The sequence below is a fragment of the Bufo gargarizans genome, chromosome 2 (assembly GCF_014858855.1).
Source record: "Bufo gargarizans isolate SCDJY-AF-19 chromosome 2, ASM1485885v1, whole genome shotgun sequence".
Lineage (NCBI taxonomy): Eukaryota > Metazoa > Chordata > Amphibia > Anura > Bufonidae > Bufo > Bufo gargarizans.
Genome location: NC_058081.1, coordinates 109,923,793 through 109,946,171, shown reverse-complemented (window position 1 = coordinate 109,946,171; position 22,379 = coordinate 109,923,793). Strand labels below are relative to the sequence as shown.

Sequence of the window (22,379 nt, the reverse complement as noted above, 5' to 3'; positions counted from 1 at the left end):
CGTCGATACAATAATAGGTGGCAAGAATTCAAGCAGACAGCCAAATTTCAAGAGAGAAGCTTCACTAATTGGACTATGCTACTCAGACAGAGTGTATATGTACACCACTATGAACGAATGCGACATGACATATATTAATCGGGTCAGGAGAGAGAAATGGTAAATTCCCCATTTATTTGAGAACTACCTATGATTACCCTTTCTTGAATCCTCTGTACGATTCCCAGGCTAGCCAGTGAGATCTAAATTTTTGAATAGTTCTGCATTCCCAGTTAGAAATTTCCTCAAGCCTATATATCTGGTCTACTCTGGAGCACCATTGTTCAATAGAAGGGACTTCAGGTGACAGCCAATGGAGCGGGATCAAGTATCTAGCTGCGTTAATCAGTTGTTTATATAAATCGGTATTCTGGTTACCACTGGTTTTAGGAAATAGATTTAACAGCGCCAGCTCCGGTTGAGGTGCTAGTGAAGACGAACAGACTTTGTTGCAAATTACGAATATCTGTTTCCACCACTCCTTTAACGGAGGACAATCCCACCAATGTGTATGAAGGATCCTCGGGCTTTTAAACATCTCCAACATGTGTCAGACGCTGATACGGAATACAGACAGGTTTTATCAGGTGTTTTATACCACCTTGTCACCACTTTATAACAATTCTCTTGAATTCTAACACATCTTGATGCTCTATGTGGAGAGATCAATATATTGTCTATTTCTTGTCTGGAGAATGTTTTATTCAGATCCCCTTCCCATAATCTAATATACGCCGGTGTAAAGAGAGCATTAGGCAATCTTAATTTCTCGTATATCTGGGAAATTAGTCTGGTTGGATATTGTGTGCTGTCTAAAAGGTTTTCTAGCCAGACCGGCGCGCGTGAGAACTCCTTACCAGTTATATTTTGTTGAAGATATGCCTTCAGGAAAAGAAGAGGGGAGGTATTTGTGTGATTATAACCAAGTCTGGTTTTCAAGTCTATTAGGGAGTAAAGATGGGATTCGTTTAGTATGTCCCTTACACGAGTAGTGGAATTTTTAAGTGAGCCTATCACACTATCCAGCAGAGCTTTAGGTGCCAAATTCATAATATCTCTAATTTGTAGGGTTATGGAGGGAAAGGGTATACAGTGTTGAGAATCGTTAAACCTTTTCCAGGCAGAGAATGTTGCTCTTATTAAGGAGGAAGCTGATGGGGGCAGTATTTGAATCGTTCTGTGACCTAATAAGAAGGCTCTAAGGTTGCAACCCACCAAATCCTGTTCCATAGAGACCCAAGACTTGTTAGGGGGTTCTCTCAACCAGTCTATTGCTCTGGCTAGGAGGACGGCTTTACCATAAATTTCGGGGTCCGGTAGAGCAATGCCTCCCCATTTTTTTGCCCTGTTCAATGCTTTGTAAGACAATCTGGGTTTTTTGTTAAACCAGATGAATGAGCTAAAAAGGGATCTTACCTTGTTATAGAAGGCGGAGGGGACTTGAATAGGAAGGGTCTGTTGTAAGTAAGTCAGTTTCGGAAGAATAAATGAGGCCAAGATATTTTTCCTTCCAAACCACGAAAGTAGTGGCATTTCAAGATTTTTAATTATCTTGGTTATTTCCGCCAACAGAGGATCATAATTCAGCGCAAACCATTGAGATGGATCTATGCCAATTTTGACCCCTAAATATGTCAGAAAAGGAGCTGTCCAATTAAAGGGGGATGTTTGTGCCAATTTATTTTTTGTTGAGGCTGATAGTCCTGAGCAAATGATGAATGATTTACTATGATTCACTTTAAAGTTGGAGCAAATTCCATAATTCTCCAGGTGTTGGTAGATACTGGGCAGCGCGGATTTTGGATTGCTGATCAAAACAAGCATGTCATCCGCGAAGGCTGCAATTTTGTGTTCCTGATCTCCGAGGATTATGCCTTTTGATAGTGGGATCGTTTCTGATTTTTTGAAGAAGGGGTTCAAGCGTCAGAACAAATAGCAGGGGGGACAATGGACATCCTTGTCTGGTGCCATTTTTTATTCTGAACGGGCGTGATATTGTGCTATTAACTGAAATGGAAGCGGAAGCGTTAAAGTACATGGCATCAATGGCATGTAAAAAGGCAAGTGGGAAATTCTGGGAAGTGAGGACCTGCTTCATGAAGGACCAGTTGACTCTGTCAAAGGCTTTTTCGGCATCCGTACTGAGAAGTGCCACTGGCAATGATTTTGTCTTTGCATAATGTAAGATATTTAGGACTCTAGCCGTATTGTCCTTACCTTCCCTGCCTTTGACAAAGCCAACCTGGTCCCTATGAATAAGCGAGGGGAGAAATTTCGCCAATCTATTGGCTAGTAGCTTTGCGAGAAATTTGAGGTCTAGGTTAAGAAGGGAAATGGGCCTGAAATTAGGACACTGAGTATGGTCTTTGCCTTCTTTGGGGATAAGGATGATGTTTGCCTTGGTCATGTCAGCCGAAAGAGGTTTGTTCTCCAGGGACGCATTATATATTGGAAGCATATATGGGATCAGAGTGTCGAGGAAGGTTAAATAGTAAGGGGTTGGGAGCCCGTCCGGGCCTGGGCTTTTCCCCTTAGGTGAGTTCTTTATAACTTCTCTCAGTTCGTCATTGGTGAATGGGGCTTGGAGAGAAGCTTTGGCTTCTTCTGACAATTTTGATAGTGATAGATCTTTCAGAAAACCTTCTCCAGGGTGCCTACCCTGTGTGGCGTTAGCGTTTGGTTGGGGGGGATCTAAATTGTATAGGGCTTCATAATAGTTCCTGAATTGGGATGCAATTTTTGAGGGGTCAAAGATCAGGGATCCTGAGGCCTCTTTTAATTTATGCACATAGTTATCTAGTTTTCTTTTTTTAATCCTCTGAGAGACATACTTCGAAGCCTTATCGCCATGTGCGAATACCTTCTGTTGGGAATGCAGGTAGTATTTAGCGGAGGCTGTGTTTAGAAGATTTTTAAGAGATGTTCTAAGCTTATTAAGTTCCTCTAAGTGCGAGTTAAGAAGTGAACTCTTATGTAAACCCTCTAACTTTTTAATTTGTTCATATAGTGATTCCAGTTGTTTTTCCCGTTTCTTTTTAAGATAGGAGCTTAAGTTAATACATTGGCCTCTGATAAAAGCCTTGTGGGCGTCCCAGAGAATCTGAGGTGATATATCCTGAGTGTTATTTAAATTGAAGTATTCCTCTAAAAGGAGATGAAGGCGCTCTTTGGTCTCTGGGGTTCCCAGTAGGGATTCATTCAGCCGCCAAGGTTTGTTATAGCTCCTTTGTTGGGGTGCCGACACTGACAAGTAGATCGGAGCGTGATCCGACCATAAGATAGATCCCATCTCTGCTTCAGAGCATAGCCCAATGTGATTTTTTGTAATAAATAAGTAGTCCAGGCGTTGATATGAGTTGTGGGCAGAAGAATAGAAAGTGTATTCTAAGGTCTCAGGGTGTAGTGTGCGCCAGGAGTCTATTAAATGCGAATTCCAAAGCTTGTTTGTTAAAGAGCTAAGAGCTTTTTGGGAGTGTGCCGATTTGCGTGAAGAAGAGTCTAATAAAGGGTTTATTGCTACATTGAAGTCACCCCCCAGTATGGTAATGCCTTCCTGAAAGGGAGTAGCTAAGGACAAGACTTTTTTGATCCAAACGGTTTGTTTAATATTGGGTGCATAAACATTGATGAATGTATATGACTGCTGTCCTATTTTCCCTTTAATCATTAGATATCTACCTTCAGGGTCGCTAATCTGGTCACTAAAGAGAAAGGGGATATTTCTATTGAAACCTATACTCACACCTTTCGAGTTAGAGGAAGGGGATCCACAATGGTACCAGTGAGGGTATTGAGAGAATGATAAGTTGGGAAATTTGTTAATCTTAAAATGGGTTTCTTGAAGAAATAAGACGTTAGCTCTGTCTCTCCTCAGCACCCCAAATACATGGCGTCTCTTGGATGGCGAGTTAAAGCCATGTACGTTATATGATGCTATCCGTAAGTCTGCCATTAGGGGAGTGGAGGAGAGCCGAGACGTCTAATTTAGCATATGTATGAAGTAACGTCTGAAATAGAACAAGATAGTTTACTGACCAGGCTGTGGTGACAAGGTTGGTATAGTACTGCTTGATTCTCTCTTGAGATTTTCCCTGCGATCTAGGATCATATTGAACACAAAAAACAACATAAATAACATAAACAAAAACAGAATAGTAAGCAAAATCAATTGTCATCTGAGGGGAGGGGGATGAGAATTCCACTCGTTTAGGAATCTCTCCCTACGAAGTATAAGATATCTGTCGGTAGGGGCAGTCCGTAGATATATAGACAACCCCTCCTCCAGGTACCCGACTCTACATAGTTAAGCGATCAGAAATCAGGAAAGGATCGCAAACACATTTCACCTGAAGCTATATCAACAAATAGCTTAAAAAATAATGTACCAAGAAATTTGGGTAAGCCGCCTGCCAATAATGGAAACCTAAGTTGGAAGCAGGTAAAATCGTAGGAGGGTTATGATAATATTATATATGAAATATAATAGCCAACTAAAGGGGGAAAAGGGCAGAGGTAAGGGGTTAGCTATCGGCAGGGGTACTGTAGTGGATCCGCTACAGGTTATATATCTGCTAACAAAAGTTATAAGTCCACTAGAAAAGCTAGCTATATAACATAACCTAGGGGTTAACATACAAAACATTCCCCTGTTATCTGCCCAAAGTAGGGCCCATTAATGGGCCTGGGAGTATGCCACTCCGAGCAAACATATAGGGACTATATAAAAACTCAGAAAACCTGACATCTAAGTCATACTACCAGTCCTTTAGTTGTCTGTTGGACGAAACAGCTAGGAATATGGATTCCTGTCTTCTTTGAAGAGCGGTTGGTTCCGGATCAGAAGTAGTCCGTGTTGATCCTCCTGGGTGTTAGAGGGGAGTTCTTTCTCTTTTGGCGCTGTGCTTTAGGAGTTCTTCTGGGTTCGAATGGTGCCGAGTATTGGATTTTCGGGAGCGCTGTTAGATCTTGAATGTTGTCCCAATTCTCAGAGGCTGTATCTCCAGACAGTCGAACATCGGGGCCAGGTCTGCATGAGAGTGGATGTTGTGTCTGCGGCCCTCTACGGCGAAGGAGAGACCAAACGGGAAGGTCCAGCGGTAAGGAACTTTGTGAGCCCTAAGCCAGTCCGTCAAGGGTTTAAGGATCTTCCTTTTCTTTAGGGTCACTGGGGCTAGGTCTTGAAAAACGCTGATGGGGGCCCCGTTGTAGCTTATTTCAGCAGTTTTGCGTGACTTAAAAAGGACTGCTTCTTTATCTTGGTAGCTAAGAAAGCGGCAAATTATATCCCTTGGCGGATCAGAGGCCATCGGTTGGGGCCTTAGAGCTCTATGAGCCCTCTCGAGAATGATTTGCGTCGGGTATTCAGGACCTAGTAGGTCGGAGCATATAGCCAGGACCGCTGATGGCACTTCTGAGGCGGTAATGGTTTCTGGAATTCCTCGGAACCGGAGGGTATTTCTCCGGCCGCGGTTTTCCTGATCTTCTAGTGCTATATGAACCGCGTTCAATTGGTCTTGGCATTTCCTGAAGTTGTCTGCCGCCGCCATTTGCCACTCTTGCATGGAGGTTTGTGCCGTTTCCAGATTTTCCACTCTGCCTCCAATATTTCTCACTTCTTGTCTGAAGGATGCCAGTTCGTGTGCGACTGGTTCCAGGGCTTTTGCCAGCGTCTTTTTCAGGAATTTCCTGGAGATCGGCAAGCTTTGAGACCCTCTCGTTTCTTCGGTATCACTGTCAGCTTCGGAAACCTCATGGTCACTCGTAGCTTCTTCAGCTTGAGGTGCGGGCGCCATCTTGGCTTCTTTAGCGGCGCATATCGCCGCCGCTTTTTTTTATAAATTTATCCATATCTCCTTAATTGGATACGTTCTTTTGGTGGCGGGTAGCTTCCCTAGTTCTAGGATTCCCGATTTTCACCATTATTCGTCAGGTATGCTAGCGTTAGCTGTGTAAGGAGAGACTCGATGTAACGGAGCTCAGGCGCTTGCGACCATTCCCTTCCGGCGCTAGCTCCGCCCCCCGCTAATAGTATATATTGTATTAATTTGAGAACAAATCTATTCTCATGGTTTAGATTTGTCCCCTAAGAGGGACAAATGAGGTCTAGTTGGACAGGACTCTCCTTTGACTTCTGATATAAAGTTTTATACACGAGATCACAACGCAAGACCACCAAATAAGATGCGTCATACCTCTGACTGAGCAACCACAAAAGCAAAAAGGTGACAGTGTAGAATACGTAGTGTGTAGTCTAGCAGGAACATAAAAAGCCCTGTGTAAAATCTTTAACACCTTAAGGACCGAGCTCATTTTCACCTTAAGGATCAGGCCATTTTTTGCAGATCTGACCGGTGACTTATCCAGGCCATTCTGAGATTGTTTTTTCGGCACATATTGTACTTCATGACACTGGTAAAATGAAGTAAAAAAAATTATACATTTTTATTAATTAAAAAAAAATAAAAAATTTACCAAAATTTTTAAAAAATTGCAAATTTCCAAGTTTCAATTTCTCTACTTCTAGAATACATAGTAATGCCTACAAAAATAGTTATTACTTTACATTCCCCACATGTCTACTTCATGTTTGAATCATTTTGGGAATGACATTTTATTTTGTGGGGATGTTACAAGGCTTAGAAGTTTAGAAGCAAATCTAGAAATTTTTAAGAAATTTTCAAAAACCCACTTTTCAAGGACCAGTTCAGGTCTGAAGTCACTTTGTGAGGCTTACATAATAGAAACCACCCAAAAATGACCCCATTCTAGAAACTACACCCCTCAAGGTATTCAAAACCATTTAACCCTTTAGGTGTTCCACAAGAGTTAATTGCAAATAGAGATGAAATTTCTGAATTTCAATTTTTGGGCAAATTTTCCATTTTACAATTTTTTTTCCAGTTACAAAGCAAGGGTTAACAGCCAAACAAAACTCATTTATGGCCCTGATTCTGTAGTTTACAGAAAAACCCCATATGTGGTCGCAAACTGCTGTACGGGCAAACGGCAGGGCGCAGGAGGAAAGAAATGCCATACGGTTTTTGGAAGGCAGATTTTGCTAGACAGTTTTTTTGGACACCATGTCCCATTTGATGCACCCCTAGGGTAGAAACTCCAAAAAAGTGGCCCCATTTTAGAAACTACGGGATAGGGTGGAAGTTTTGTTGGTACTAGTTTAGGGTACATATGATTTTTGGTTGCTCTATATTACACTTTTTGTGAGGCAAGGTAACAAGAAATAGTTTTTTTGGCACCGTTTTTTTTTTGTTATTTACAACATTCATATGACAGGTTAGATCATGTGGTATTTTTATAAAGCAGGTTGTCACGGACGCGGCGATACCTAATATGTATACAATTTTTTTATTTATGTAAGTTTTACACAATGATTTCATTTTTGAAACAAAAAAAATCATGTTTTAGTGTCTCCATAGTCTGAGAGCCATAGTTTTTTCAGTTTTTGGGTAGGGTCTCATTTTTTGTGGGATGAGATGACTGTTTTATTGGCACTATTTTGGGGTGCATATGACTTTTTGATCGCTTGCTATTACACTTTTTGTGACATCAGATGACAAAAAATTTCATTTTTTTTTTTTTCTTTTTGCACCGTTTATATTTTTATTTTTTTACGGTGTTCACCTGAGGGGTTGGGTCATGTGATATTTTAATAGAGCCGGTCGATACGGACGCGGCAATACCTAATATGTATACTTTTTATTTATTTAAGTTTTACACAAAAATATCATTTTTGAAACCAAAAAAATCATGTTAGTGTCCCCATAGTTTTTATTTTTTGGGCCATTGTCTCATGTAGGGGCTCATTTTTTGCGGGATGAGGTGACTGTTTGGTACTATGTCGGCCGGCGTACATGCGACTTTTTTTTATCACTTTTATTACCTTTTTTATTGGTTTATTGCCTTTAGCATAGATCTGTTCAGCACCATGGACAGCAGGATGCCTGAGAAGGCTTCCTGTTGCCATGGGAACCTTCCCGTCTGCCACAACTGAGCAGACGGGGAAGAGGAAGGAGGGGAGCTCCCTCCCTCTGTCACCCCATCCATCTGGGGGCTGCAAAGGCACAGCAGCCCCCCGATGGCAGAGGGAGGGAGCTCACTGACTTAACCCTTTCCATACAGCGGTCCGTACGGACAGTCAGCCGTTTATACCAGAGTGTCAGCAATGTGCTGACACTCTGGTATAAACCACTGACCACCAATGAAAATTCAAGAGGAGGCGGGCGGGGGATCACGATCCCGTCTGCCGCAACTCCCGCACCGCCCCCCCTGCACCCCGCCGACATAAATTCATTCAGGGGTGAGGGGGGGGGGGGGTTTAAAAATATTTTAGTTTAGTTTGGAAATATGCCCTGTTGTGGGCCCCTAACAGAAATAATAAAAAAAAAAAACAACAACACATGCTTACCTTGTTCCTAGCAGCAGCAGGACATTGTCTGCTCTGATCTGTGGAGGAGGCGGAGCAGAGGCGGACTGCCGGCCCCGCCCCCCGCACATACTAAAGGTGTGGAGATTCGGTGTTCCGTGAAATTTTCCTACCCTCGTCACTTCCTGTTGTGACTCGGCCGCACCGAACATGACGTTCCCAGCTTTGGAAGGAGGTGTGCCGCACCGTGCAGGCGCACAACGACTGGGTAGGGAAATTTCACACCAGAGTTGGGGCGAATGGGCCACCTAATGCACTTGCGCCTTACCTCTCAGCTGGCTCCAGGTGATGAGGAAGATTTAACAGAACAAATGGGCATCAGATCTCCATACCCCACACTGCGCAGGTGCGGTGTATCCCGACTGGAGTAGTTAGCCGCGCTTGCGTACTGGCCCGTAATTTTTCCCTAACCTCTAACCACTGCTGAGGCTCCCAGTGCATGTGCAGTGTCGGCTGGTGTCCAGCGCATTAGGTGGCCCCTTCTCTCCAACTCTGGTGTGAAATTTCCCTACCCAGTTGTTGTGCGCCTGCGCGGCACACCTCCATCCAAAGCTGGGAACATCATGTCCAGTGTAGCCGCGTCACAACAGGAAGTGACGAGGGTAGGGAAATTTCACGGAACACCGGCAGGGGGGGAGTAATCATGGAGCAGGGAGCCGATGCCAGCAGGGAAGCAGGTACAGCTGCCAGAAAGCAGGACATGCCTCCCGCATACTGGGACCGCAGGACTGTCCCGCCGGATCCAGGACGGTTGGGACTCTTGGGAGGTATGCATCAGTCATGTGGCAATCTTTACACCATGACAGTTAGTAAGCAGAAGTGTTACATGACATACATGTGCTGGGCCAGAGCACAGGACACATTCATGTGATAAGTAGGGTAAATAGGACTAGTGGTGGAATCATGATTTTTATTACGGTTATTACAATAACTACATCATTGTGTGGCTGTCTGTAGTGATTTGTAAAATGGCTGTCTGTCTCAAAGTGATGCTATCGTGATGTTAATAAAGTTTAGCATAAAAAAAAAATGCAGCACGCACAGAGATCTGCTTCTACATTGACAGACATGAGATACTTCTGCAGGTAGTAATACTACATATTCTGCTTCGCTATACATCACTGTTCACCTGTTTAGGTACCTGGGCAGTTAACTGAAAGCCAGGTCACATGATACTTTTGAGGGTCACATGACTACAGAGTGCATTTTACAGGACTAAAATGGACCGTACCATTATTATTTTTTTCCTTAGGGAGAGGCAAATGCACGGATATAATGAAGGTCTGTGAGCAAAATTTTAAATAGATGTAAATTAGAAAAATGTTTGACATCCTCTAAGGATTCATAACAAATAAACCATTTCTCAAGAGAGTATCTGATGGATGTCTCCCTCCCATTGTAACATACATGGCAGCTGAGTACCTTGAGAAGGTTGAGTAGTGGGGCCAGAGAAACCTGGTGATGGCCAGTGCTAAAAGACTTTAAGACTTTATTCACATCTTTATATTAAAACCACATTGACAGTACAGTAAGCTTACGCATTTTGAGCTGGGATAGCTCTTACTGATGGCTTGAAACGGGTAATTATACCATGACACCAGTGTTATTTTAATGTGAAGATGTGAATAAAGTGTGAAGAACAGTGTGGCGCCGCACTGTCTACACCTTTCTCTTTGAATTTGCCTGTAGTTCGCCATTCAGAAAGCAGCGTGCGCATCTTTTTGGCTTTGTCAAATATTATTCTACATTTAGAACAGCGCTAGATGAAAAGAGGCCAGAAAATCCCTTTAATTTCAAAACCCATATGACCACGTTTACATGTGGCAGATTTGGTTTATAATTTTAGGTAGAGTTTTTATTTTTATTTTTTTGCTGAAAATCTGCAACAGAGATAGAATGCAAGAAAATGCGTAAATGTAAATCGGAAGCAGATTTCACCCTTATTAAATGCCAGTTTAAATCTGCATGTTAGCACATATAGATTTAGTCCAGTCACACGAACGGAATATGTGCTCTTTCATTACATACAAGTCCTGGCTTGACCCAAACTGATAGCATTATAAAGCTGATTCAGACGGCCGTATGTACAGTTCCGCAATTTTGCAGAACAGGTGCATGCCCATTCATTTCAATAGGACCGCAAAAGTTGTGGACAGCACACCGTAGTTCTGTTCCGCAGCCCCGCAAATAACATATAGCATGTTGTATTTTTGCGGACAAGAATAGGCATTTCTATATAGCGCTGGCAGTTTGCGGACCACAAAGCACTGCCACCTGAATGAGCCCTAAATCTGATGTGGTCACAGTTGGGCTCATTTGACTTGTGGTCGGGCCTTGACTTGTGGCTGTTACATGGGCGCACAAATAAGGCTGTACGACGGGACCAAGACGAGCCCCAGTAGGTGTATTATACGTATCATGTTATATTTGGAGCATAGGTTTCCAACTGTGTCCATTCAGTATTCAGCATATAGATAATTCTATCACATGTCTAGGACTTCACTGTTTCCGTATTTTCTTTCATGTATTCTTGTCGTCCTTTTTATTCTCAGGAGTATACGTTTCCTAAATAGTCACTGTTGTTCTGTATTGCTTCACAGAAGGGAATGAACGCTCTGCATTATGCCGCCTTCCACGGGCTCGAGGACATTGCCAGTATGCTCATCGACGCAGGAATTGACATTAATGCCGTGAACAATGTAAGTTGACATGGGGACATTTATCATGAGGTTAATATTTGAAGTCAGTTTTTTGCTTGATTCTGTGTTTGTGTACTTTGTGCCAAATTTATCAAAAAGCACGTTTGCCATTTGATAAATTTGGCTCAACTTTAAAGAAGCACTCCCACAGAAATGTTTATTCTCTAACCTGTTAGACTACTTTCCCATCTGCTCTTTTCCTTTCCGCTATTGAGATCAGTCATAGGATCTCAATAGCAGGGGAAAACACTTTTTTTCGTTTTGTCCCCATTCATTGTCAATGGGGACAAAACTGAACGAAAAGGAGTGCACCAGAATGCATTCCGTTCCGTTTGGTTGAGTCCATTCTGTCCGCGATGTGGTGCCGAGCAAGACAGATCTGTCCTAACTCGCAATGTAAGTCAACGGGGACTGATCTGTTTTCTCTGACACAATAGAAAACTGATCTGTCCCCCATTGACTTTCAATGGTGGTCATGACAGACCCGTCATGGCTATTTTAAAGATAATACAACCGGATCCGTTCATAACGGATGCAGACTGTTGTATTATTGTGACGGAAGCGTTTTTGATGATCCCAGACGGATCCAGCAAAAACGCTGGTGTGAAAGTAGCCTTAGGGTACTTTCACACTAGCGTTTTTCTTTTCCGGCATAGAGTTCCGTCACAGGGGCTCTATACCGGAAAAGAACTGATCAGGCATATCCCCATGCATTCTGAATGGTGAGGATTCCGTTCAGTTTGCATCAGGATGTCTTCAGTTCAGTCGTTTTGACTGATCAGGCAAAAGAGAAAACCGCAGCATGCTACGGTTTTCTCTCCAGCCAAAAAAAACTGAAGACATGCCTGAACGCCGGATCCGGCATTTTTTCCCATAGGAATGTATTAGCGCCGGATCCGGCATTCAGAATACCGGATCCGTCGTTCCGGCATGCGCATGCGCAGATCGGTAAAAATGAGAAAAATGTACAAGACGGATCCGTCGGTCCGCATGACAAGCGGAGAGACGGATCCGTCCTTGCAATGCATTTGTGAGACGGATCCGCATCCGGATCCGTCTCACAAATGCTTTCAGGCAGCAGCAGATCGGCGGATCCGGCGGCCAGTTCCGACGACGGAACTGCCCGCCGGATCACACTGCCGCAAGTGTGAAAGTAGCCTTAGAAAGGTACATGATGTAAATTGTAGTGAAGATAATCTTCTTACCATTGAGTGTATTTGTGAGTGATCCTCAGCTGTGTCATGTGACCAACACTCTGCCCTGTGGGCAGGAAGCCTGTTTCTCTGTGTATTCCTATGGGAGCCTCAATGTCAGTCTCATAGGAATGAATAGACAAGTAATGGACTTCCTGTCCTGTGTCGGTTGGAGATCAGTGTTTGTCACATGCAACAGCTGAGGATCAGAAGGGAGGTTATAACTCAAAAATAAAGTCACTGGTAAGAAGATTACCTTCACTACAGGTGAAGGTAAGGCTACTTTCACACTCGCGTTTGGTGCGGATCCGTCATGGATCTGCACAGACGGAGCCGTTCAGATAATGCAAACGTCTGCATCCATTCAGAATGGATCAGTTTGTATTATCTTTAACATAGCCAAGACGGATCCATCTTGAACACCATTGAAAGTCAATGGAGGACAGATCCATTTTCTATTGTGCCAGATTGTCATAGAAAACGGATCCGTCCCCATTGACAGCAAAACGCTGCAGGCAGCCTCCAAGGCGGAATAGAGACGGAACGGAGGCAAACTGATGCATTCTGAGCGGATCCTTTTCCATTCAGAATGCATTAGTGAAAAACTGATCTGTTTTGGACCGCTTGTGAGAGCTCTGAACAGATCTCGCAAACGGAAAGCCAAATCGCTAGTGTGAAAGTAGCCTAACACTTTTGTCTAGAAATGCTACTCCAGTTTTCTGCATCTCCCCCCCCCCCCCCTTACTGGAGTGGCTTTGGGACTTTATAAAAGTCCTAGTCATAAATCTGGAGTTAAACTCATTAACAGGCTACTTTCCAACCTACTTAAGTCACAAAAGTGAAAATCTGGAGTGCCCCCCTTGATTTCTTTTATATCCAACATTTAAAAATATATATATAATAGCCCACCCGCGCTCCCAAACACTACCAGGACTTTGTATCCGTCGGATGATCGCAGCTAGAGTCCCTGACACAGTCTGCTGCTGTGACTGTTGGGTTTAAAATATCATCAAGGTCTGATTTCAGGATATGAAGTCAGAGTAGGGACTTGCGCAGATCTGGATGCCTATATGGGTTGGGGGTGATTGATTTATGTGTCAGAGAAGCGTCGCTGACCTGCTTCAAATGGCAATCTATGTAACAAGTAAGCGTTGTCATTAATGAGGCTACAAGTGATTACCTGCATCAAGTGGCGATCTGTGGATAAAGGTTCCAAGTGAATACTTCTGCTTCAGATGGCGATCCTTACAGAGATGTTCTTCCTGTTGTTGGATCCGGATAGATTCAGGCTCAACCTCGAGTGTGGGTTGCGCTCCGGCCGGTAGCTAATCCACTCACACGAGGGAACCCCAGTTGAAGTCCGGGAACTTCGGCGTGTGACGTCACCGCACTGTGTATGGAAGCCTACAGGGGACACAATTAATCCGACGCGTTTCTGAGCCAAAACGGGCTCATTCGTCAGGGATAGTGAAGTGTGTCTTTCCTGCAGATAAATAGGCTACCGTTCCCATGACAACCACTGGTTTGTTTGGATCAGGAGTATTTAACCCTATCTATACCGTTTTTTATTTAGATTTAATTTAATCAAATGCAAACAGTTCGATCTCTTGATTAAGGCCATATGGGGCCAGGCTGTTTAATTTAAAGATCCATTTACTTTCTTTTCTGGACATCTCCTTTATGTAGTTACCACCTCTCTTGTTAATGGGTACTTTTTCAATCCCTCCAAAGGTGGATCCATTAAATTTGCTTGCATGATACTGTGTATAATGGCGGGATAGCGGATGTCCCTCAAATTTTTTATGTATGTTTCTCACATGTTCTCCAATTCTTATTTTGAGTAGTCTCTTTGTCCTACCCACATATATTTTCTGGCACGGGCATTTTATGTAATATATTATTCCTGCCGTATTGCAAGTCATATAATGGTTGAGTTTGAAGGTAGACTCTTTTGTCTTAATTTCTGTTATTGGGCCTTTAATGGATTTATTACTCAGTCTGCAGTTTGCGCATAATTTACACGGAAAAAATCCCTTTTTCAAGCTGCATTTATTTGTAGGTAGTTTTTTTTGTTATTGTTGTAGTGGCAGAGGGTGCCACCATATTGAGAAGGTTGGAGGCCTTCTTAAATATAAATTTTGGGAGCGCTGTCATCATTTCTCCAATTTGTTTGTCTTGTTTTAATATTTCCCAATGCCTTTTTATGATTTTTTTGAAGGTAGATGCACCTTCGCTATAGTTGCTAATAATAGGGATGTCAATTATATGTGGGTTATTTTCATTTGTTGTTTTCTCAACCTGTTTGTTCTGCAGAAGTGCGCATTGATCCAAATTATTGATTTGTTCTGTGATAGGTGTCAATTTTCTTATATCATACCCCTTGTCTATAAATTTTTCATTAAGTTTCATTACTTCGACTTTGTAATCTTCGACGTCAGTACAATTTCTCCTAGCACGTATATATTGACTGCGTGGGATGTTGTTGAGCCAGATGGGTAGGTGGCAACTATTCAAGGGTATGAAGCTGTTCGTATCAGTGGGTTTATGATAAGTTTTTGTTAAAATTGAGCCATTTGAGATGGATATGGTCAGGTCCAGAAAGTTAATCTCGGTCCTGCTCCAGGTAGGACTAAAATTCAGATAAAAGTCATTTTTATTTAAATTCGTTAAAAATTGTTCTAATAAAAGTTAATCTCCCTTCCATATAAAAATCACGTAGTCTATAAAACGTTTCCACAGGACCAGATTCGCACCGATCTCGCCCGAGGTCTGGTAGGTTAGCTCCTCCCATTGACCCATATACAGGTTTGCGAAACTCGGTGCGAATCTGGTCCCCATCGCGGTCCCCCACGTCTGCAGATAAAAGCAGACGTGGGGGACCGGCCGAGAGCGCCACCCACACTCGAGGTTGAGCCTGAATCTATCCGGATCCAACAACAGGAAGAACATCTCTGTAAGGATCGCCATCTGAAGCAGAAGTATTCACTTGGAACCTTTATCCACAGATCGCCACTTGATGCAGGTAATCACTTGTAGCCTCATTAATGACAACGCTTACTTGTTACATAGATTGCCATTTGAAGCAGGTCAGCGACGCTTCTCTGACACATAAATCAATCACCCCCAACCCATATAGGCATCCAGATCTGCGCAAGTCCCTACTCTGACTTCATATCCTGAAATCAGACCTTGACAACATTTAAAATAATGATATGAGACACTATAACTGGGGAGAGTTCTGGCTATCCCCATGTTACAAATGGTAAGGCTACCATCTTATTTTATATTGTAATGCGTAAAATTCAGTTCTATCCACTAGCAGTTAACAACTCCCTTTTTTTTTTCTTTTAGCAAAAGTCAACTGCCCTGCATATATCTGTCCTGCAGAACTTTCCATCCACGGCGAAGCTTTTCATTGACTGCGAATGTGACCTGGACATAACAGATTATGTAAGAGATGAGCAAGTTACTTGTATTGTGAATGAGTATGTCTTCTATGTCGAAACCCATATTATTATGGTTTTTATTGCTTGATATTTGCATTAATGTCTATTGCGACAAATTTATAATCCATGGTAGAAAAAAATATTACAGGAAAATTAAAGGCGTTGTCCCATTATAAAGACTTAAAGGGAACCTGTCACCAGGATTTTGTGTATAGAGCTGAGGACAGGGGTAGCTAGATGGCCGCTAGCACATCCGCAATACCCAGTCCCCATAGCTCTGTGTGCTTTTATTGTGTAAAAAAAACGATTTCATACATATGCAAATTAACCTGAGATGAGTCCTGTCCCTGACTCCTCTCACACACAGGACTCATCTCAGGTTAATTTGCAGTCCCATAGAGTTGAATGGGTCAGCAGTGCACAAGTACGTGACTGCTGCCCAATTCAAACTGGGAACACTGTGTTTCTGTACTTGTGAACGCTCGGGCCCCAGCGGTTGGTCCCCTACAAATCAGACCTTTTATCCTCCGTGGATGGGGAGAAGTCTTCATAATGGGACCCTTAGCCCCCATTCACACGTCCGCAATTTTGTTCCGCATTTTGCAGAACGGAATTGCGGACCCATTCATTTCTATGGGGCCGCACGATGTGCTGCCCGGATACGGAATTGCGGACCCGCACTTAGGGGTCCGCAATTCCGTTCCCGAAAAAAATAGAACATGTCCTATTCTTGTCCGCAAAATGCGGAACGCACATTGCCGAGGTCTGTGTTTTGCGGATCAGTGGATCCGCAAAACACGCTACGGACGTGTGAATGGGACCTTAAGCTGTATATTAACTCTAACTTCACACTGAGTTTTTTTGGCACTTATTTTGGAGTGTTTCCGCCTCAAAATAAACTCCAAAAAACACCTCATGAAAGAAAAAAAATTTAAAAAACGTTGAAAGCACATTTTTTAAATCCATTGTGTGTACTTTAAGGTGCTCAACACTAGTTGCAGGAAAAGTTGCTGGACTAAAGTCAGATGATTTAGTTGTTGATCAAGTCGACGATATTTTAATGTAGCAGCTGCTTTCTCATTAGCTCTTTCTTCCTACTAGAGACGTAGATAAAGACAAAGGGGGTTATAAATTAAGACCGCCATTTTAGACGCCGGTCTTAACAACCCCTGCGCTGGTGGTGGATCTGCCATAGTTATGTAGAGGCCCCGGCCTCTACATAACTTCAGCGCATCCACCGCTGGTCTAAATCTACGCCAGCTTCCTTTCTCGTGTACATTTAGAACATTTTGTACGCCTAAAATAGGCGTAGAAAATGATACATGACTGCGGCCTGCCCACTTCACATCCCCTCTTTAGACCTGGCGTGAGCGGGTAAAAGTTGCAGATTGCAGCGATGATGACCTTTGGGCCGCAATCTGCGACAGATATATGCCAGACAACTGGTGTAATTCTGATAACAAAAAAGTTCAGTTTTAGTCCTCCTACAGACAACCAGTCCTATAGATAAAGCCAGGCTAAGACTACACCGTGACTTGTGGGGCACAGTGTGGCACTACTGCGTCATGCACATATTCCCCTTCATTAGTTTAAGTTGGGCATATTTCGTATGTGTAATGCGTCCTTGTCTTTCCAGAGACTGCAGACTCCTCTCCATATCGCAGCAGAACATGGGAGGCAGGACATGGCAGAAATGATCCTTATTGAAGGGGTGAATCTGAAGTTACAAGACAAGGTACAACGCTGACCCTTAAAGGGTTTGTGCACCTTTGTGGGGGGACTCGCTCCTTGAGAGACCTGCGAAGAGAAGCATACCTGCTTCCCGACACGGACTCCGACTCCTTCTCTCTCTCCGGCCTCAGCTTCTTCTCTCAGCTCCCAGGATATAAACTTCCGTTTTGATGCCACTACAGCCAATCGCTGGCCACAGCAGTGACCGGCGCCACTTGTGTCATGACAAATGGTCATGTGACACAAGGGAGGCAGGTCACTGCTGCAGCCAGCGATTGGCTGCAGCGGCGTAAAAAAGGAGAAGCCGAGGCAGGGAAGAGAAGGAGCGGTGAGCCAGCTCCCAGAAGCAGGTAAGTATTCTTTCCTTTGCAGGTCTGCCAAAGAGGGAGGTCTGCCCAACCCCTTTAATATTGCATGTAGGTGGAGCTGTACAGTATATAGCCCTGTACCCATATAACAAATGTGCTTTACTTTCCAGCAAGGGAAGACCTCGCTTGATGTGGCTGCTCGCGGGAATCACATCAACTTGGCAGACATGATCATTAAGGCAGATCGGTTTTACAAGTGGGATAAGGTATGAAGGAAATGTGCCATCCATATGTCGTAACCCTGCAGAAGACTTGGTTTCCTAATATTTCCTTGGGAAGCATCTGGATTCAGATTTGTTTCTTGATCTCTTTAATGACAGGACAATTTGAACAGTGATTCAGACTCCTGGGGGGCCAGACACTTGACTTTCAGACAGGACCATCGCCTGGAGACGCAGCATATCCGCTCTGTTATTTGGAGGCTTGCGACAAAATACTTAAAACCCAATGAGTGGAAGAAGCTGGCCCAATACTGGAAATTCACAGATGCCCACATCCTGGCTATAGAGCAGCAGTGGACAGGTATAGCGCCTCTATGGTCTGCTGCTGCATAGAAAATGCCACTGTACACGTTATCATTTTAAAACCTTTTCAAATTAGTTTTTTCTTATTATAGCTGAGTAAGAGCACCTTCACACGCAGCAGATTTTGTTGCTTAAAATTCTGCAACTCAAAATCTGTTCCATTCATCTGCATTGGGGTCATTTTGGCTGGAAGCACATGGATTTCTGCAGTCCCATTCAAATGGTTGGAAATTATTTTCAAAATCTGCATCATGTGAAGGTACTCAAAAAATCAGAAGTATAAGTATTTCTTAAAGGGGTTGTCCAGCTTTTTGACTTTTTAACTTTGATCCCGAGTCAGCACAACCCCTTTTAAAGGAGCTTTCCCATCACAGACAATGGGGGCATGAATCTGCCCTTCATTGATTTCTATGGTGCCACCGAAAATAGCCAAGCGCTGGTTCGGCTATTTCCGTCGGCCCCATAGAGATGAATGGGAGTGGTGGCTGCGCAAGTGTGGTGCGCTCCCATTCACTTGTATGCGGAGAGCGCTTGCGGTGGCTGGACCCCGGGAAACCTGGGGTCCTCCAGCCACCGCTCTTCCCGCTCCATTCTCGGCGTAGAGGTGGGACCCACACCTATCGGACAATAGGGGCATACCCTAGCGATATGCCCCCATTGTCTGTGATGGGAATACCCTTTTAAGTACACTTGTCAGAGCAGTGTCTTATAACAAGCCGGGGAGACTAGGTAATGCATAACTTTTCTTTTCTTTCCACAAAGAATTACCTCCATTTACTAAATCCATAATACTCCTTTTAAGGAAAATACGGTTCCATAGCATGATGTGGTGCTAAAATCTCATTACGATTATCATAGAAAGTAGTTACACTTCTGGAGATTCAAATATGTATACTAGTCTATGTAACTGGTTCACATATACATGAGCTCACAAGATCTTTTTGTCTTAGGGAGCAAAAGCTACAGGGACCATGGACACAGAATGCTGCTGATCTGGTTGCATGGGGTGGTGATAGCTGGAGATAACCCGGTGAAAGGATTGTATGAAGGGCTTGTTGGCATTGGGAGGAGAGATCTAGCAGGTAATTGTTTGATTTATGGCTGATGCTGAGCAATCCTTTCTTCTCCTCACAGAACCAATAGATATCTTGTATCTCATTGAAACATTGTCATGCACTTAACCATTATATGTACGGCAGAAGTCCAGTCAAATAACGCGCACACGCAAGTGTAGTGGGTGCCATAGCCACCGAGTTTCTGCCATCAGCAGACACCCAGGGCTAATGACTGCGATCAGCAATAACACCGATCAAAGACATTTAACCTCTGTTACTGTGGTCAGTTGCGAACACTGCAGCTCAGGCAGCTTTTCCCAGGGGCTCTAAGCTCCTGGAGCAAAGACGGCTTCCCTGGTTTGAGATCAGGGAAGCAGTTCGCTGGTGATAACCTAGAGCCTGCTTGAGGCTACCATGCCTAACACAGGTATATTCCTATGGGGGTCTGCGGGTGGCAGTGCTCCATAGGAATATATAGAATCTCTGATAGGCTATGTATTCTCGAATACAGTAAATGCAGTGTATGGAAAAAGCAACCTAATGATAGCATGTTAAAGTCCCTAGGGGGACTTTAAAAAAGTGGGGGGAAAAAAAGGTTAAAGTTTCTAAATATATTTAAAGAAAAGTTATCCAAAGCCGTGCATGCTCCAAAATGATATCAATAAAGGCTACAGATTGCCCTGCAAAAAATGAGTCCTCAGCTTCGTAGACGTAACTATAAAAAAAGTTATGGGGGTCAGAATATGGTGATACAAAGAAAAAAATAATTTTTTCCTAAGTTTTGATTTATTTTTCTTTCCACTTCATCGTATGCATTATTAAATAGTGCCATTAGAAAGGACAACAGGCCCCCATATGACTTTGTGAACCCAAAAAAAAAGGGTTATGGTTCTGGGAAGGTAGGGAGTAAAAAACAAAAAAAAAGGTGAAAATCTTAAGCTCCTGAAGGCTTATAGGGGTTCTGCACTTTGTTTAAGAGGATAGATCATCGCTGTTTGAGAAGGCAGCGGCGCTCCAGCAGCGCCTCGGCCTTCTCACTGTTTACTGCTGGCTCAGTGACGTTCCGACTTGTATCAACTTGCCTTGGCGCGGCTAAGCTCTGTTCACTTGAATGGAGCTTAGCCCTGCCCAGGCAAGTTGATACTAGTCGTGATGTCACTGGAGTGCCGCTGCCTTCTCAGATGCTGATAATCTATCCAGAGGATAGATCTTCAGTGTAAACAAAGTGCAGAACCCCTTTTTAAAGGTTTATTTTTTATTTATTTTTTTACTGATGAACTATCATCTGGATAGGTCATTATTATCTGATCGGTGGGAGGTTTCTCTTTTTGAGAAGGCACCAGCGCTTGCAGTAGCACCATGGCCTTCTCTCAGCTTTGCCTGGGCCATGTGATGTCACAATCATTGGTCACATGGCCGAGGCTCAGCTCAGCCTTAGTGAAGTGAATGGGGCTGATCTGTGATATCAAGCACAGCCGTTATCAGACGCATTTGAGCAAAGAGAAGGCCGCGGCACTACCTTCTTAACCACCTCCCGACCGCTGTACGCGTATATGCGTCCGGGAGGTGGTTGCTTTACTCCTCCTGGACGCATATACGCGTCTTCTCGCGAGACGCGAGATTTCCTGTGAACGCGCGCGCACAGGCACGGAAGGTAAGCGAGTGGATCTCCAGCCTGCCAGCGGCGATCGCTCGCTGGCAGGCTGGAGATCCGAATTTTTTAACCCCTAACAGGTATATTAGACGCTGTTTTCATAACAGCATCTAATATACCTCCTACCTGGTCCTCTGGTGGTCCCTTTTGTTAGGATCGACCACCAGAGGACTCAGGTAGGTCAGTACAGTCCCACCAAACACCACACTACACTACACCCCCCCCCCCCCGTCACTTATTAACCCCTTATAAACCCCTGATCACCCATGATCACCCCATATAAACTCCCTGATCACCCCCCTGTCATTGATCACCGCCCTGTCATTGATCATCCCCCTGTCAGGCTCCGTTCAGACGTCCGTATGATTTTTACGGATCCACGGATACATGGATCGGATCCGCAAAAAGCATACGGACGTCTGAATGGAGCCTTACAGGGGGGTGATCAATGACAGGCGGGTGATCACCCATATACACTCCCTGATCACCCCCTGTCATTGATCACCCCCCTGTCATTGATCACCCCCCTGTAAGGCTCCATTTAGACGTCCGCATGATTTTTACGGATCCGATCCATGTATCCATGGATCCGTAAAAATCATGCGGACGTCTGAATGGAGCCTTACAGGGGGGGTGATCAGTGACAGGGGGGTGATCACCCTGATTACCCTGATCACCCCCTGTCATTGATAACCCCCCTGTAAGGCTCCATTCAGACGTCCGCATGCGTTCTGTGGATCCGATCCATGTATCCATGGATCCGTAAAAAATCATGCAGATGTCTGAATGGAGCCTTACAGGGGGGGTGATCAGTGACAGGGGGGTGATCACCCTGATTACCCTGATCACCCCCTGTCATTGATAACCCCCCTGTAAGGCTCCATTCAGACGTCCGCATGCGTTTTGTGGATCCGATCCATGTATCCATGGATCCGTAAAAAATCATGCGGATGTCTGAATGGAGCCTGACAGGGGGGTGATCACCCTGATCACCCCCTGTCATTGATAACCCCCCTGTAAGGCTCCATTCAGACGTCCGCATGCGTTCTGTGGATCCGATCCATGTATCCATGGATCCGTAAAAAATCATGCGGATGTCTGAATGGAGCCTTACAGGGGGGGTGATCAGTGACAGGGGGGTGATCACCCTGATTACCCTGATCACCCCCTGTCATTGATAACCCCCCTGTAAGGCTCCATTCAGACGTCCACATGCGTTCTGTGGATCCG

General features: G+C 44.0%; 1 protein-coding gene across 2 annotated transcripts in view; it reads left to right on the top strand.

Moving 5' to 3' along the window:
- Positions 1-22,379, top strand: part of ANKDD1A (ankyrin repeat and death domain containing 1A) — a 78,179-nt gene that overhangs the window by 44,847 nt on the left and 10,953 nt on the right. For both annotated transcript variants that reach the window (XM_044283176.1, XM_044283177.1), the window contains 6 exons: positions 11,080-11,178; positions 15,723-15,821; positions 17,454-17,552; positions 18,027-18,122; positions 18,237-18,438; positions 19,391-19,522. In XM_044283176.1, the coding sequence (XP_044139111.1) occupies positions 11,080-11,178; positions 15,723-15,821; positions 17,454-17,552; positions 18,027-18,122; positions 18,237-18,438; positions 19,391-19,522 (727 nt within the window). The remainder of the gene's footprint in view (positions 1-11,079; positions 11,179-15,722; positions 15,822-17,453; positions 17,553-18,026; positions 18,123-18,236; positions 18,439-19,390; positions 19,523-22,379) is intronic.